At 48.2% G+C, this 18,485-nt stretch overlaps 1 protein-coding gene across 8 annotated transcripts in view; it reads left to right on the top strand.

Annotated features, from left to right (window-relative positions):
• The first annotated feature begins 250 nt into the window (after window positions 1-250).
• LOC127943360 (rootletin) overlaps window positions 251-18,485 on the top strand; it is a 23,538-nt gene continuing 5,303 nt past the window's right edge. The window contains exons 1-34 of one of the 8 annotated variants that reach the window (XM_052539754.1): window positions 251-659; window positions 2,115-2,241; window positions 2,340-2,482; window positions 4,952-5,143; window positions 5,239-5,298; window positions 5,381-5,463; window positions 5,547-5,712; window positions 5,786-5,892; window positions 5,980-6,207; window positions 6,356-6,446; window positions 6,770-6,856; window positions 9,228-9,380; window positions 9,459-9,658; window positions 9,738-9,920; window positions 9,994-10,138; window positions 10,240-10,386; window positions 10,545-10,775; window positions 10,854-11,047; window positions 11,128-11,255; window positions 13,114-13,283; window positions 13,366-13,545; window positions 13,615-13,749; window positions 14,192-14,335; window positions 14,409-14,647; window positions 14,947-15,106; window positions 15,188-15,355; window positions 15,490-15,925; window positions 16,002-16,168; window positions 16,396-16,516; window positions 16,610-16,773; window positions 16,844-17,059; window positions 17,129-17,353; window positions 17,612-17,761; window positions 18,276-18,485. In XM_052539754.1, coding sequence (XP_052395714.1) covers window positions 2,348-2,482; window positions 4,952-5,143; window positions 5,239-5,298; window positions 5,381-5,463; window positions 5,547-5,712; window positions 5,786-5,892; window positions 5,980-6,207; window positions 6,356-6,446; window positions 6,770-6,856; window positions 9,228-9,380; window positions 9,459-9,658; window positions 9,738-9,920; window positions 9,994-10,138; window positions 10,240-10,386; window positions 10,545-10,775; window positions 10,854-11,047; window positions 11,128-11,255; window positions 13,114-13,283; window positions 13,366-13,545; window positions 13,615-13,749; window positions 14,192-14,335; window positions 14,409-14,647; window positions 14,947-15,106; window positions 15,188-15,355; window positions 15,490-15,925; window positions 16,002-16,168; window positions 16,396-16,516; window positions 16,610-16,773; window positions 16,844-17,059; window positions 17,129-17,353; window positions 17,612-17,761; window positions 18,276-18,485 — 5,415 coding nt within the window. In that variant the 5' untranslated portion in view covers window positions 251-659; window positions 2,115-2,241; window positions 2,340-2,347. The other 7 variants (XM_052539757.1, XM_052539750.1, XM_052539751.1 and 4 more) reach the window with 7 other exon arrangements.

Genomic DNA, 18,485 nt, shown 5'->3' with positions numbered 1-18,485 from the left:
TTGATTTCTTCCCTCTTAATTCTAGGTTTACATCTCGCATAAAGTATAAAATATCAAAGGTGATTGCGACTTCTTCCCTCACAATTTTTGAATTGCGAGGTTATATAATTATATATATTTATGTTTAATTATATCTCGCAATTCTGAGAACTGAACTGGGAGATAAAAGTTTTAAACTTTTTTTTTTTTTTTTACTTTTTTTAAAACGGGCTTCCGTAGTTGTGTGCTCATTAACATAAGTAAATAAACATGAGCTGTGATGGTTACCATGGCTGTGTTGTAGTCTCAGGTGTGTCAGTGATTTGTCAGGTGAGTTTGTACATAAACTGTCTGTTATATTAAACATTAATGAAAATTAATATATACATGTATTTTAATTTAGTGACTCTGATATCTTTATGATGTATATTAATGAGTTCAACGGTATTAAACGCTGGTCCGTGTTCTTGTCACACTGTGTGCTAATATCTGAAGTGAATCCGGTTCTGCCTTCAGTTCGGTGATTTTGGGTCTTTTATATGTGCGGGAAGTAAGTGTGACCCCGGAAAGAGTCCAGACTGAGCGTCTGTCACACAAACACTTCCATGTGGACACTAAAGCGCGTTTAATGCGGAATTAATCTTTCTTTTACTGTCTATGGGATTAATGCCAGTTTACCGGTAAGATCCCGCGTGATTTGCTGTGTGTTCGGCCGTGATTTGTGTTGAGCGCGTTCGCGGATCAATGTCTGAATATTAATAAATGTGATCTAGCAGTGTATTAACTGTATTAACACGTGTATTAATTGTGCTGTAAAGCGTCGTGTCACCGAGGAGGTTTCTTTATTTAGAGTCGACGCGTGTTTAAAGATAATCATACAGAAAGAAGTAATAAACATACAGAAAGAAGTAAATTACTCAAAAGATGGATTCGACTTTAAAAAGCCACCTGGTTGTGAAACCACCTGTGTTTTGAAGGGTTTTATGTCGTGCAGTGAAAGGGAAAAGAGATTAGTTCCTGAGAGATTTAAATGCTGTAACGTTAGTTCCTGAACGGCGCGCGCGTGCACGAGGCGCGTTCACATCTCGCTTTGTGTTTTTAACGTACAGCCAATTAAATGTTTAAATCCGAAGAAGTTACACGGGGTATATTTAATCTATAAACCAGAGTCAGTTTCTGAGCAGCTCCTCCGTTAATCCGAATCTCTGACTGGATTCGGTGACCGTTACTTTTGTGTTGATGGGGCTGTTGTCATGGTGATGGGGCTGTTGTCATAGTGACGGGGTAGTTAGTAGTAGTTAGCTTCAGTGTGTTTCTGCAGATCTGGTTTGCTCTCAGCTCTTTGTGTTCTGAGGTCGTTTATCCCAGAGTTTCTTGTCGCTGTTTCAGTTTCTCTTTTGAGTGAACACATCTCGAGCACATATAATCTCAGTCAATCTCATTAAAGCCTCCTGCTGCCTCTTCCTCTCTCTTTCTCTCTCTCTCTCTCTTCGTGTCTCAGTCTCTTTCTCTCTCTGTCTCAGTCTCTTTAATTCTCCGTCTCTCTCTCTCTCTCTCTCTGTGTGTGTCTCCGTCTCTCTCTCTCTCTCTCTCTGTGTGTGTCTCAGTCTCTCTCTCTCAGTGTGCTCGGGAAGGCTCGGGATAACTGGATTATTGTCAGGATTCGTGTATGAAGCGGATACTTGTTAGGGAACGCGCGGGAGTTCTGTGATTTTAAAATCGTAACGGACTTCTTCTCTTGATCTAAAGCCGCGATGAGCGCGAGCGAGTCTAAGCTGGAGGCGGTGATTCAGGTGCAGTTCGTTTACTTCTGCTTTACTTCATTATCACAACAAACTCCAAAACACAGGTGCGAATAATTTCTCAAATAATGAAGAGAAACCGGTAAGAGTTCATGTAGTAGAAAGACTAAACTAGTATTTTCTGGTAAAACAGTATTGTTAGTTTACAGCTTAAAAGCATCATTGTTAGAGTGTGTGTGTGTGTGTGTGTGTGTGTGTGGTTGGTGTAATGTTGTGGCATTAGTGACTCCGCAGGTGTGTGTTCTGATCTGATCTAAATATACAACAGATCACACTGAGACCATCTGCTGTAGACACTGACAGAGAGTGTGTGTGTGTGTGTGTGTGTGTCAGAGGCTGGAGGAGAGTGTTCTGTCCGAGGAGAAGCGGCTGACGGTTCGAGGATGTTCTCCAGATGATCCTGAGGTCAGGTTACCGGCCCGTGTGCGAGAGATCGTGTCCAGGAACCTGAGCACCAGCGGTGAGCCACCTCACACTCATACACACACACACACACACACACCTGCCTCTGTCCGTCTCATATCTGTGTGTGTGTGTGTGTGTGTGTGTGTCCATCAGCTGGAGGCATGTCGTCCGGTCTGTCGCTTCAGGAGGAGAACCGGGTTCTGCAGGTAGAACTGAGTCGTGTGGAGGATCTTCTGGCTCACAGCCGAGCTGAACGAGATGAGCTGGCCATCAAATACAGCGCCATCAGCGAGAGAGTGAGACACACACACACACACACACACACATAATTACTCTCTCTCTCACACACACACACACACACAAATAAGATAGGTCTTTTGTCTGTGTCTGCGAGGTTGACCCGTCTCCGTGGTAACTGCGTGTGGAATGTAGTGGAGTGGCATGTTGCCATGACGACTGTAAACAATGAGGGTCGTCTGGTCGACTGTGATTTATTCAGAGTCTCTCACATCAATCTGAACGTGAGCTGTGTTTACCTGTGATGTAGGTCGCCTGGGAACTGTCTTCTGGTTGCTAGGCTGTTCTAGGTGGTTGTTCGTGGAGCTTCACGAGTGATAACACCAAAATCACAAGGATTATACATACATATATACAGGTGCTGATCATATAATTAGAATATCATCAAAAAGTTGATTTATTTCACTAATTCCATTCAAAAAGTGAAACTTGTATATTATATTCATTCATTACACACAGACTGATATGTTTCAAATGTTTATTTCTTTTAATTTTGATGTTTATAACTGACAACTAAGCAAAATCCCCAATTCAGTATCTCAGAAAATGTAATATTGTGAAAAGGTTCAATATTGAAGACACCTGGTGTCACACTCTAATCAGCTAATTAACTCAAAACACCTGCAAACCCTTTAAATGATCTCTCAGTCTAGTTCTGTAGGACACACAATCATGGGGAAGACTGCTGACCTGACAGTTGTCCAAAAGATGACCATTGACACCTTGCACAAGGAGGACAAGACACAAAAGGTCACTGCAAAAGAGGCTGGCTGTTCACAGAGCTCTGTGTCCAAAGCACATTAATAGAGAGGAGAAGGGAAGGAAAAGATGTGTTAGAAAAGAAAAGTGTACAAGAAATCAAGATAACTGCACCCTGGAGAGGATTGTGAAACAAAACCCATTCATAAATGTGGGGGAGATTCACAAAGAGTGGACTGCAGCTGGAGCCAGTGCTTCAAGAATCACTACACACAGACGTATGCAAGACACGGGTTTCAGCTTCACATTCCTGGTGTCAAGACACTCTTGAACAACAGACAGCGTCAGAAGTAGGGGTGGCACGGTTCAACTTTTTCACGGTTCGGTTTGTTTCATGGTTTTAGAGTCACGGTTTCGGTAAAGTTCGGTGTGTGCTATGTTTATGGAAAAACTACACTTTCTAATAAAAAGTAAGTACAATAGAATAAAGATACAAACAATAAACAGTGATATTCAAATTTTTTTTTTTTTTTTTGTTGTTGTTTTTTTGGCAGATCTAGCATAAGTTTTTAGGTACAGAAATTAAATAATCAAATGTAAAACAGCATCGCATATTGGACTGTATAAATGAAAGATTTTTTTATTGAAGTTACAAAAGCTTTTTATTTAAGAGCAGTGAGTGATTTCTTTGTTGTTGCTGTTCAATTAACATAAAGACTGTCACTTTAAGAGAATGAACTGATACAGTAGTTCTGCGTTCAGCCGGCTATGTCTGCTGTAGGATACTTACCTAGACGACATTTTGAATTTGAATTTGTCCATTTAAACACAATACTTCAGAGAGATCTTATATTTGCGCGCGTTCTGAGGAGCGGGTTCGCGCGCTTCGGATGAGCGCATGCACAAATCTTCTCACTGCGCGCGCGAGCTCGCGTCCTTTGGCTCTTAAATGTTTAAACTGACAAATCTTAAATGAGTTTAGTTTAAACATATTAACGTGTGCTGTTCAGATCTCATCTGTGCAAGTATAGGTCTCTGCAGGAAAGTAATGGGAGTTACCAGATCAGGGTGTTTTACACCATGATACCTGATTGGTTGATGTAATAGTGACGTTAGGTTTAGGGGTGGGTATGGGTAAGGGGGATCATTTAGATTGCATGATTCAGAAACACCCAGCAGTTGGAAAACACCCACATAGTGATAAATGCCCACTTTTGCTCTGCAGAGACCTAAGTCTCCATCTGTGAGCGCGCTATCAGCACCCGGATGATGACGGAATAAATGACTGCTCATATTCCAGTCAAAGTCATTCACATTGAACAAGACTCCATGCCACGCCGCACTGCTGCAGTAAATCAGGCAAAAGCATCGAGTGCTTTACATGCTCATACTTTTCAGTTGGCCAACATTTCTAAAAATCCTTTCTTTTTATTGGTCTTAAGTTATAATCTAATTTTCTGAGATACTGAACGGGATTTTGCTTAGTTGTCAGTTATAATCATCAAAATTAAAAGAAATAAACATTTGAAATATATCAGTCTGTGTGTAATGAATGAATATAATATACAAGTTTCACTTTCTGAATGGAATTAGTGAAATAAATCAACCTTTTGATGATGTTTTAATTATATGACCAGCACCTGTGTATATATATATATAGAGAGAGAGCGCGAGAGAGCGAGCCTGTGGAATCACCAGTGATCAGATAGATCTGCTGTCACACACACTGATCTACAGTGTTCTCTGATGTACTGGGGTGCTGTCTGTAGCTGGAGCAGGCGCTGCGTCTGGAGACGGGTGAGGACGGATCTGACTCTCCAGACTCTCGCAGTCTGGCGCAGCAGAACGTAGATCTCCGCAGACGTCTGGACGAGGAGCAGGCGGCGTATAAACGCAAGCTCACGGCGTATCAGGAGGGACAGCAGAGACAAGCGCAGCTCGTTCAGAGACTACAGGCCAAGGTACAGCACACAGATCTGAAGCTCTCACTGCCCTGGATTCTCTCGGACACAACTCACTGCTGTGTGTGTGTGTGTGTGTGTGTGTGTGAGGGCAGGTGCTCCAGTACAAGAAGAAGTGTGCGGACCTCGAACAGACGCTGCTGGAGAGATCCACTGTGAGCGCTACAGCACATTCTCTCCACACTTCCTGTCTCACTGTACACCTGGGTTCTGATTCTGATGTGTGTGCTGCTGTAGGGTCAGTGTGACCGGCGGGACGAGGATGAGCCGAGCAGTGAGCTGGAGAGCGCCCTCATCAGGCTGGAGGAGGAACAGCAGAGGTACTGAACTAACACTGTCCTGATCCTGTCAACCTGCAGCGTGTGCTAAACCTGTGTGTGTGTGTGTGTGTGTGCATGTGCAGGAGCAGCGGCCTGTCCGCCGTCAACGCCATGCTGCGCGAGCAGCTGGAACAGGCCGGACTGGCCAATGAGGCGCTCAGCATGGACATCCGCAGACTCACTGCTGATTGGACCAAAGCCAGGGAGGAGCTGGAGCAGAGGGAGTCTGATTGGAGGAGAGAGGAGGAGGTGGGTGTGGCCGTGCGCATCACTGAAACACAGACAGTGCTGCAGTCTGACGTGTGTGTGTGTGTGTGTTCAGTCTTTCCACAGTTACTTCAGCAGTGAGCACAGTCGTCTGCTGGCGCTCTGGAGGCAGGTGGTGGGCTTCCGCAGACACGTGTGTGAGCTGAAGAGCGCCACCGAGAGGTCAGAGCGCGTCACTGCAGCGGTGAACACTACTCTACAGCTGCGGCGCTGTGAACACTGACACGTCTCTCTCTGTCTCTCTGTCAGGGATCTGTGCGAGGTGCGGAACGAGCTGGCGAGCGTGGCTCAGAGCGTGCAGCTGCAGTGTGTGAGCGTGTGCACAGATCTGCGCAGTCGTGAGGACGGATCAGTGCTGCTGCTGGAGAGAGAGAGCGGTCAGCGTGTGCAGCTGGAGCAGCAGCTCAGAGAGACACTGACCGACATGATCACGCTGCAGACCAAGAGCGACTCGGAGAGAGCCGAGCTCAACACACGGTCCGTTACTGCACACACACACACACACACACCCTGACTTCACTGGTGCTCCTGTGTGAAGGAAGTCCTGTATAGTGTGGCTGGTTCAGGACTAATGAGCTTTGTGTGTGTGTGTGTGTGTGTGTGTGTGTGTGTGTGTGTGTGTCAGGCTTGTGGAAGCCGTGAGAGAGCTGGAGCGTCTCAAAGCTCGTGTGGAGGACAGAGAACAGGAAGTCACAACACTCAACAGGAAACTACAGGTACACCACTTGTCTGTTTAACATTTGTCTACATAACATTGTCATTTCTGCTGGTGAAGAACCGCCCACTTAGACAGGTAAAGCGACCAATCACAGACCAGACATGGCAAGCCCATAGCAGCGTAAATGTGAAGTGAATCCTGATCATCAGCCAGGTCAAGTCACCTTCATTGATGCAGAGCTTACAACACTGATACAGCACTGATACAACACTGATACAGCACTGATCGTGTCAAAGCAGCTTTAGAGAGACAAACACCTGTGTCAAGAATACAAGAACTAAGAGTCAGAGTCATCAGGTGTGTGTGTGTGTGTGCTGTCAGGATCAGAAGAGTCTTGAGGACACTGAAGTTCATTCACTGAAGAAACACACTGCAGCACTGCAGAACACACTCCGAGACATCACACAGGTACAACACACACTTACACACGCACACATACACACACTCACTCACTCTCACACTTATGCTCACACACACACTCTCAGAATTATGTTCTCACACTCACACCCTCTCACTCACTCTCTCACACACACACACACACACACTCACACTTATGCTCACTCACTCTCAGACTTATGTTCTTACACTCACACACACTCTCAGTCACACACACACACACACACACACACACACACTCACTCACTCTCAGACTTATTCTCACACACACTCACTCACACACACACACACACACACTCACTCACTCACTCACTCTCACACTTATGCTCACACACACACACACACACATGTCTGGTCTCACTCACTCACTCACACACACACACACACTCTCTCACTCACTCTCACACTTATGCTCACACACACACACATACACACACACATGTCTGGTCTCACTCTCTCACTCACTCTCACACTTATGCTCACACACACACACATACACACACACATGTCTGGTCTCACTCTCTCACTCACTCTCAGACTTATGCTCATACACACACTCTCACTTACACACACACACTCACTGTCATACTTATGCTCACACACACACACACACACTCTCATGCGGTGTTCACACCAAACACGACTAGAGTGTCAAATTCACGTCTACTGCGTCTAGTTTGCCGCCTGACCACTTTGAGATCATTCGCGCGTGGAATTAACTTCACAACAGACGTGAATTCGCGTCATGGGGGGGCTTCTGCCAGCTGAGTTCACGCAGCATTTTCAACCACCATTTTTATTCGGATAATTTTCAAAATATTACTGTTATTGTGTCATGAAATGTAGTTTTAAAAGTATTTCAGGTGAGAATGTAGTTATTTTAAACTCAAATATGCGGTTTATTTATAATGACAGCGTCTATTTAAAAAATGTGTTTCGCCGATCTCGGAGATGAGCTCCATGCGATCAGCGGGAGCTCCGTCATCATGTATCCGCCGAGAGTAGCCTTACCTCGGCTAGACCTTCTGACATTTGCTGCTGGCTCTGATGTCTCTTTAGTGGTTCAAGATAAAATATAATTTGTTCGGGGTAAAATGGAACGTTTCTTATCTTTGGCCTTTATTCAATTTATCTATTAATATGTTTTTCTATATATATAGGTCCTTATTATTCCTGTATCTATAGAAATATGAACTTTTGTCATATAGCTCCGGTTGACTGCTCACTGACAACATCAGTCGTTCCTCCTTGTTGAATGAGTGGAGAAGGGTATTCCTGCAGAACCTGCATCAATTTGTGTCTTCCGCGCCGCGCTTAACACCCCATACGCGCCGCGAGAACTCCAGATACGCGTAAACGTTCCTTTGCATTGACTTAACATTGAAATCATTCACGCCAGACGCTCTATTCGCGTTTGGTGTGAACACAGCATCACACTCACACACTCTCACACTTATGTTCTAACACTCACACACACTCACTCACTCTCACACTTATGCTCTCACACACACACACACACACACTGTCACTCTCACACACACACACACACACTCTCACACTTATGCTCTCACACACACACACACACACACACTGTCACTCTCACACACACACACACACACTCTCACACTTATGCTCTCACACACACACACACACACACACACACACTGTCACTCTCACACACACACACACTCTCACACTTATGCTCTCACACACACACACACACACACACACACTGTCACTCTCTCACACACACACACACACACACTCTCACACTTATGCTCTCACACACACACACACACACACACTGTCACTCTCACACACACACACACACTCTCACACTTATGCTCTCACAGACACACACACACACACACACTGTCACTCTCACACACACACACACACACACTCTCACACTTATGCTCTCACACACACACACACACACACACACACACACACACACACTCTCACACTTATGCTCTCACACACACACACACACACACACACTGTCACTCTCACACACACTCACTCACTCTCACACTTATGCTCTCACACACACACACACACACACACTGTCACTCTCACACACACACACACACTAACACACTCTCACACTTATGCTCTCACACTCACACACACTGTCACTCACACACAATCACTCACTCACTCTCAGACTTATGCTCACACACACTCTCTCACACACACACACACACACACACACACACACACTGTCACTCTCACACACACACACACACACACTGTCACTCTCACACACACACACACACACTCTCACACTTATGCTCTCATACTCACACACACAACCACACATACACACTCACTCACTCACTCACTGCTTCACTGATTCATGTATAAGTGTGTGTGTGTGTAGCTGGTGTTCTCAGACAGTGGTGGTGTGGACGGAAACACTGAAGAGTCTCTGCTGCCGCTGCTGCGCTCTTCATCATCATCATCATCCATCATCCCTGACAGCTGTCTGTCCGCACTGCACTCCACTCTGACCAGCAGACAGATCCAGCTACAGGTACACACACACACACACACACACACACAGTGTACGCTCTCTGAGCTGCTGTCTGTCACAGTGTGTGTTTGTGCGCAGGAGCTGCGTGAGCGTCTGCAGTCTGCGCAGTCTTCAGTGCAGCAGCTGCGCAGACAGCAGGGGGAGGCGGAGTCAGGCCGGCGGGAGGCGGAGCTCCACGCGCAGACGCTGCAGGGCGAGAGAGATGAAGCTCAGAGAGAGAGAGAGAGTGCTGTGAGAGAGAGAGACCGACTGAGACAGGAGAGAGACGCACTGAGCAGGTGAGACGCATCACACGGCCTGTCAATCAATCACAAGAGTCATGTGACCAGTGACCAGACCTGTCCGTCTCTGTGTCAGCGAGAAGGATGCGGTGGATAAGGCTGCGCAGGCGATGCAGACACAAGTGCAGCTGCTGCAGCTGGAGTGTGACAGACTGCAGCTGGCCGTCACATCTGCGCAGAGAGAGCTCGAACACGAGCGAGAGGAGAGAGACACCGCCGCACTGGAGCGAGACCGAGCCCGAGCCGAGACAGACAGAACGTGAGTCTGACGTTTGTCTGTATCTAAGCGAAGCGCGAGTGTGTGACGTGTTGCTGACGTGTGTGTGTGTCAGTCAGCAGCTGTGGGAGGAGTCTGAGCGCCGTGCGTCTTCACTGCGTGCTGAACTGGCAGCGCTGAGGGAGTCTCTCCAGCAGGGGGCGAGCGACAGACAGCTGATAGAGACCGAGAACAGACAGCTGAGCGACGCACTCAACAGGGTCAGACACACAGAAGCATCCTTCACCAGCACAATTCTAACTTCACCCATGCAGCTCTACTCGGCAGTATGTGTATGAAAGCATTATTTCTGTGTGCGCAGAGCGGGAGCAGTCAAGCAGAACTCTCTCTAGTGCTCACCAAGCTTCACTCAGAGGAGTCTTCACTCAGAGATTCTCTCGCTAAGATGAGCAGCATTAATGAGAGTCTGGCGCAGGACAAATCTGACCTCAACAGCCTCATCGTACAGGTACCAGAAGATGACGTTTCACAGTATATTTAACAGGAAATGGTTTTGTCAGGGTTTGATTTTACACATCAGGGTCTGTTTGGATCATATTACTGGTTAAGTAATGGTGTTTCAGTAACAAGTGAACCAATGATATTGATCTACTGTATGATTGACAGCTGGAAGAGGAAAAGAATGCATTACTGTCTCAGAGAAGAGAAGCAGAACAAGAGAAGCTGACCATCAGAGATGAGCTGGTCCGCTCCGAGCAGGACCGACTGGAGCTGGACTCCCTTCGTCTCACTCTCCACCAATCACTGCAGGAGTCTGAGCTGGCCAGGGCGGGGCTGGAGGCGGAGCTTCAGTCACTGCAGGCAGACCGAGCCAAACTCCAGGACAGAATCACACAGGTGACCATCTCTCTCTCTCTCCATCTGTCTCTCAGTGCCTCATTAACCTTTTCTGATGTGCTGCTGTCAATCAAACAGCTGATTGCAGAGGTGGGTGGTTTGGAGGCGGAGCTTGGTTCTGTCCGTGGTGAAGAAGACAGGCAGAGCACCACTCTCGAGGAGGCGGTGCGTGGGAGGGCGGAGCTTGTGCGAGAGAGGGCTGGGCTTCTGGTTCAGCTGACGGCATCAGAGAGAGAGAATGCCGCCCTGACGGAGGAGCTAGCTTCCTTCAGGTGAGACCGCACACGTTTGAGTCATCATAATAATGTTTTAATATATTCTTGTGTGTTTCATTAACTGTGAGTGTGTGCAGGACTGAGCGGGAGAGTCTGGAGACGAGTCTGTTTGAGCTCCAGCAGCAGATAAATCACATTGAGTCTCGGCGTGATCAGCTGGAGTCAGAGAACCAGAACCTGAGACTGCGCACTGACAGTATGACAGGTACATGAGAGAGAGTGAGACGTGTACATGAAATAGAGTGAAACAGAAACATAAGAGATAGGGCTGCCACGATCACGATCGGCCGATCATTAATGCGCATCTCGTCAGTAAAGCCGGTTCTCTAATCAGCGGTAAATTCCCTCAGGTGTGTGATTTCACATGATCGGCCGATCGTGATCGGAGCAGCCCTAAAAAGAGAGAATTAGATGGGTACTAGAGAGAGAGTAAGACAGGTGAATGAATGAGAGAGTGAGACAGGTACATGAGAATGAGATTTGCACATGAGAGTGAGACAAGTACATGAGAGTGAGAGAGATACATGAGAGTGAGATGCGCACATGAGAGTGAGACGCACACATGAATGAGATGCGCACGAGATTGAGACTGAAACATGATAGTTAGATGCGCACATGAGACAGGTACATGAGAGTGAGATGCGCACATGAGAGTGAGACGCGCACATGAGAGTGAGATTCGCACATGAGAGAGACCGATACATGAGAGTGAGCTGCACACATGAGACAGGTACATGAGAGTGAGATGCGCACATGAGAGTGAGACAGGTACATGAGAATGAGATTTGCACATGAGAGTGAGACAAGTACATGAGAGTGAGAAAGATACATGAGAGTGAGATGCGCACATGAGACAGGTACATAAGAGTGAGACGCGCACATGAGAGTGAGACGCGCACATGAGAGTGAGACAGGTACATGAGAGTGAGACGCACACATGAATGAGATGCGCACGAGATTGAGACTGAAACATGATAGTTAGATGCGCACATGAGACAGGTACATGAGAGTGAGATGCGCACATGAGAGTGAGACGCGCACATGAGAGTGAGACAGGTACATGAGAGTGAGACGCACACATGAATGAGATGCGCACGAGATTGAGACTGAAACATGATAGTTAGATGCGCACATGAGACAGGTACATGAGAGTGAGATGCGCACATGAGAGTGAGACGCGCACATGAGAGTGAGATTCGCACATGAGAGAGACCGATACATGAGAGTGAGCTGCACACATGAGACAGGTACATGAGAGTGAGATGCGCACATGAGAGTGAGACAGGTACATGAGAATGAGATTTGCACATGAGAGTGAGACAAGTACATGAGAGTGAGAAAGATACATGAGAGTGAGATGCGCACATGAGACAGGTACATAAGAGTGAGACGCGCACATGAGAGTGAGACGCACACATGAATGAGATGCGCACGAGATTGAGACTGAAACATGACAGTTAGATGTGCACATGAGACAGGTACATGAGAGTGAGATGCGCACATGAGAGTGAGACAGGCACATGAGAGTGAGACGCGCACATGAGAGAGACCGATACATGAGAGTGAGCTGCACACATGAGACAGGTACATGAGAGTGAGATGCGCACATGAGAGTGAGACAGGTACATGAGAGTGAGACGCGCACATGAGAGTGAGAAGCGCACATGAGATTGAGAAAGATACATGACAGTGAGATGCACACATGAGACAGGTACATGAGAGTGAGACATGCACATGAGAGTGAGATGTGTACATGAGAGTGAGACGTGCACATGAGAGTGAGACGTGTACATGAGAGTGAGACGTGTACATGAGAGTGAGACGTGTACATGAGAGTGAGACGTGTACATGAGAGTGAGATGTGTACATGAGAGTGAGATGCGCACATGAGAGTGAGACATGCACATGAGAGTGAGATGTGTACATGAGAGTGAGACATGCACATGAGAGTGAGATGTGTACATGAGAGTGAGACGCGCACATGAGAGTGAGACAGGTACATGAAAGAGAGATATTATTTTAAATGATCCCTATTTTTGACATTTAGTTTGTTTGTGTGTTAGCGGAGCTGAAGCGATTGCGCACTGAAAGAGAGACGGTTCTGTCCCAATGCGAGAAAGAGAAAGACATGCTAAGAGACGCACTCACGGCCGCTCAACAGGAGGCGCAGCGAGCTCTGCGTACAGCCCTAACTGACCACCAGGAGGAGCTGGAGAGGCTGACCAGTCAGAAGGTCATACAAGCGCTCCTTTATTCTTCACATGGGACACGTGTTTCAGGCGTACTCATCTCATGATATCATGTGAATCCTGTAGGAGGCGCTGCGCTGCAGTCTGGAGGCCGAGCAGGAGGCGGCGCTGCGGAGCGTCCGTGAACACCTGGAGGAGCAGATGATCCGGCAGGAGAGAGAAAGAGATGAGCTACAGGAGCAGCTGCGATCCCTCCAGCGGGACAGAGACCAGAGTCTGCTACAGGCCGAGACGGAGAAACAGCAGGTTAGACTCACACTGGAGGCCTACAGCATCTGTGTGGATTGTGTGGTAACTGTCTGATGGTGTGTGCAGGCGCTGTCCGTGAAGGAGGCGGAGAAGGCAGTTCTGTCGGAGAAGGTGAGTGCCCTACAGGCGGAGCTGAGCACTGCATCGCTGGAGCTGGAGAGACTGACCCGAGAGACAGTGCTGCTCAGAGACCAGGAGCGGGTCAGAAACTACACTACTGCATGCTTCCGTACACCGCTGCCAATTTCACTTACACCTAAAGAATTTAATGTCTCATGAATATTGTGGATAAAGCTCCATTTTCTTCCCTTGTATTTAAGAGAACAAAATCAGCACTTCCTTGGAATCTAGCGCAAAGTATCGAAAATAAAAATGAAAGTTGTTAACCTGGGGAATCCATTGCTGCTCTTTTTTTTCGATGTTAAATTAACTCTGTCATGTAATCTTTTATCCTGAGGTGGATGCAAATACTTGTTATATATTTTTGTGCATTTATTAAATAAATTACCCGCCTTAATTGAGTGCATATATTTTTTTATGCGCATTTTAACATGCATCTTAGCTTTTTTTTATGTGTCAGTGACTCTCTAATAGTCTGATAATCATGAGTGTGTTATAATCAGAGGCTTTGGATTGTCTGTAGAATGCCGTTGGGGCTCTAAACGCAGAACTGCAGGAGCTGCGCAGTCAGCTGCAGGACGCAGACGGTGCACACAGACGTGAGCTGCGCAGACTGCAGGAGACCTGCGCCGAGCATCAGACGCAGGCAGATACAGCGCTCAGAGAGGTTTGTGAAGGAAACTATCATGCCTGAAGGACAGGTCACAACAGTAAGATGTGTAATAGTTTTCCTGCTGTAGCTGGAGGAGTGTCGCGCGCTGCTGTCGTCCTGCGAGGAGAGCCGTGACAGTGCCAGACGAGAGCTGCTGGACACGGAGAAGCGTCTGTGCCAGATACGGGACGTGGGGGAGGGGCACAGGCGAGAGGGGGCGGAGCTACGGCACTCCCTCAGTGATGTCACTAAGGAGAGGGACACTCTCAGCCAATCAAACGTGCAGCTGAGGGAAGCGCTGAGAGAATCAGAGAGCGAGAGAATCAGGTGACGGACGCTTTCAGTGAAAGTGAAGTCGCATTTTATTCTGTGGCAGAAATAAAAATATGAATTGCGAGATGTAAACTCAGGATTCAGAGAAAAAAAAAAGTCTTGATTGAATACTCAACAAACTCAGAGTTGTGAGATCGTAAGCTTGCACTAAGATTTAGAATTTTTTAATCCAGTAGCAGAAACAAGTTCCACACAATTCACTTATAACGTGCTTATAAAAATGAATGAATATTGCATTGTTGAAGGGTTTTTATCTGTGCAAACTGTCTGCTTCACTGTGTGTGTGTGTGCAGCGTGAAGCGCGTGTGTGAGGAGAGGGAGCAGAGAGTGTGTCTGCTGGAGGAGAGTCTGGCGTCTGCGCAGAAGGAGGTGTCTGATCTGCGCAGCTGTCTGCGTGAGGTGGAGAGGTCCAGACTGGAGGCGCGCAGGGAGCTGCAGGAGCTGCGCAGACAGGTCAGACCGCAGCGCTGTGATCCTGACCCCGACAGAGAGAGAGAGAGAGCTGGTGTCTGATGTGTGACTCTGTGCCGGCAGGTCAAGCTCCTGGACGTGGAGCGTGAGCAGAAGAGCAAGCAGCTGGCCGAACTGCAGACGCGTCTGTCACTGGAGGAGCACAAAGACGAGGAGCGAGCCAAAGAACTGATCTCCCTCAAACAGAGACTCGCCGACTCCGAGACTAGCAGAAACTCTCTTCAGAAAGAGGTGTATATGGCTCAATTTATGTTCATGTCACCACTTCTCATCTAATAATTAGATTCCTGTCTAGTTTCATCTGCATCTGTACATTTGTAAACTTGAAGTATCTAAAAATCTGAACGTCATCCGTGTCTCTCTAGCTGTGTTCTCTGCAGCGGCGTCTGAGCGAGAGCGAGTCGTGTTGGCGCAGTCGCGAGCGAGAGTTAGCGTCGCAGCTGCAGGAGGCGCGCGGCTGTGAGAAGAAGCTTCAGGATGAGGCTCGTAACCTCTCGGTGCGCGCTCAGTCGGCCTGCGACGCGTCTGCGCAGACGCAGCTGGAGCTGAGCGAGGCACAGGGCCGTCTGGCTGCGACGGAGGCGGAGCTGTCTCGAGCGGAGGCGGCCCGCAGGGATCTAGAGTTCAGGCTGTGCAGTCTCCAGTCGGCGCTCACACGGACGCTGGGCATCGGGGCCAGTGGGCGGAGCAGCAGCAGGGGGCGGAGCCCGACAGGCTCCTCCCCCTCCTCGCTCACCTCAGGGATGATGTCTCGCCACAGGAGTGTGTCTCCGCTGCACTGCTCGCTCTCACCAGCCAAAGGTCAGATTCAGTTTTGGAATAGAGCTGTGTTTTGTTCTGGAGAGGAAGCGTTCATCATTTCTGTGCTGTCTGTCAGACGTGGCAGGTAACGTGACTCCTGATAACACCACGGTGCTGCGGCCGTTGTCTCCAGAGAGGACAGATGCCCCGCTGCCCGTCGCCCTGAAGGAGCTGGACCCAGAAACCCTGCGCAGCGGCCTCAGAGACTTCCTGCAGGAGCTGCGCGAGGCTCAGAGAGAACGAGTAACACGCTGCACAATATCATATCTTAATATAACTATAGCGTGTGTGTTCCAGTTAGAGCATCTTTATGGTTATAGTTCACATTGTTGTTGTGAACAGCTTTGGTCTTTTCTCTGTAGTGAGCTCCGCCCACCGTGGAACCTCATTGGTCCAAAATCCTGCTCCACACATCAGGTCAGATGAACTGTGAGCGTGATGAAGTGATCATGTGATGTAAATGTGTGCAGGACGAGGCGCGGGGTCAGCTGGGGTCACTGCAGCGGGAACTAGAGGAAGTGGCGGGAGAGAGAGACTCCGCCCACCAGCGCCTCACTCAGCTACACAGCACACTACAGGAGTGCCAACAGGGTAACTAATCATAAAACCTTCAAACTGAAATCTGCTTTATGGTTTGTTTCTGGAGCGATGCCTGATTCTGGTGTTGGGTGTGTGTTTGTGTAGATAAGCGTGCGGTGGATGAGAAGCTGTCTGCGTCTCGAGCTGTGCTGCAGCAGCAGGAAGAGTCCCTGCGGAGAGCAGAGCGAGACCAACGAGCGCTCCACGAGCGAATCAAAGAGCTGGAGAGACTCTCGCTGAACACCGAGACTGAGCGCAAGCGTGTGGAGGTGCGTCTCATTTCATCTGAACGACTGTCATGTAGCGCAGGCAGCTGTAACGCAGTGTCGCCCCCTGCAGGAGCAGTGCAGTAGGATGCGTGCCGGCGAGGCGCGGCTGGAGGCGGAGCGTCGGCGGCTGCGTGAGGCTCTGGAGGCGGCCGAGGGGCGGGGCACACGGGTGGAGCTGGGGAGGCGGAGTCTGGAGGGAGAGCTGCACAGACTGAGACTGAGTCTCGCTGAGAGAGAGATGGAGCTCCAGACGGCTCACGACCGACACGACAGCGCCATCAAACAGGTCCTGAGCACAAACATCACTCGAGCACGTTATCACGGTACATCGCTAACACCCTCCTGTGTGTTTCAGGTGACGGAGGGAGAGGCTCGTCTCGCGTCTCTTCAGCGTGAGGTGGAGCGGCTGACGGCGGTGCTGTCTAAAGCTCAGGATGGAGAGAGCGTTCACAAAGAGCGAGTGCTTGCTCTCTCCCAGAGCCTGCAGGAAGCCACCGCCGCCCACAGCGCCACCCAGGGGCGGCTCAGCACACTGCAGAAGACACTGGGACAGGCCGAGACCGAGCGCAGACAGCTGCAGGTCAGATATCAACCGTAACAACTATTATCATCACTATAGCTATAATATGTGAGGGATAAACAACAGATCGACAATTGAGAGACAGTTGTGTGTGTGAATTACCTTTTAGTAATGTGTGTGTGTGCATTAATTAAAGCAGTGCATTAATATAGAACAGTGATTAAACTGTTTTAATGGATACCTACCAGCCAATCAGAGTGGAGTATTCAGACAGAGCATGGAATAACTCTAATAAAGCTCCTGTGCTGTGTGGGTCAGGAGCGTGTGGATGGACTCAGAGCGTCCGTGTCGGACGGGAAGCGTAATATCTCCGTGCTCACAGAGCGAGTGCAGACGCTGCAGTCAGAGCTGACCCAGAGTCAGCTGCACAGATCTGAGCTGGAGACGGAGCTGCACAACACACAGGAGGTGAGCGGCATGTGAGCGCGCTAGAAATTAGCTTTATCTGAATGCGTCGAATAGACTTAAAGACGGTTCACACCCAATGGTTTTTGTGTTCAAAAATGTGAGCTGCAGAGCCACAGTGGAAAAAAATATTATTTATTAAAATTGGACACATTTTAACTTGAATTTTATATATATATATATATATATATAAAAAAGAGGTCAAATACTTCAGTGTAATGCGTTTATAATGCACTGCAAGGCTGGAATGCATAAATACGTTAAATGTGAACATTTAAAATGCATCTGAAATGAAATCATATTAAATATGTGTTCAGAACAGCTTTGTGTATTTTATTGGTTCATTCAAGGGTTTTGTCATGAGATTGCGTTGAAAACATCAGTGTGAATGAAAAGCGGTCTGAGACTTCAAAGTCAGACTTCACATTCAGTAGCAGTGTGAACATTCTTCTTTCACTCGATTCACTTTTTGAAGTGGTTCTTTCAAAGACTGTGGTGTTTGTGCGGTGTCACGCAGGCTCTGCGACAGAAGTCCGACAGTCTGACCGAAGCCCAGCGCAGTCTACAGTCTGCGCAGACAGACAGAGCATCTGCAGAGGAGCGTCTGCGCAGCCTTCAAAGAGCCGTGGCCTTACTGGAGACAGAGAAGAGGGATGCAGAGAGACAGGCCGTCCGGCTGGAGAAGGACAAGGCTGCGCTGAGAAACACACTGGATAAGGTGAGACAG

This window comes from Carassius gibelio, chromosome A22, assembly GCF_023724105.1.
Source record: "Carassius gibelio isolate Cgi1373 ecotype wild population from Czech Republic chromosome A22, carGib1.2-hapl.c, whole genome shotgun sequence".
NCBI lineage: Eukaryota > Metazoa > Chordata > Actinopteri > Cypriniformes > Cyprinidae > Carassius > Carassius gibelio.
The sequence above is the reverse complement of the archived record's forward strand: the minus strand, read 5'-3'. Positions and strand labels throughout refer to the sequence as shown.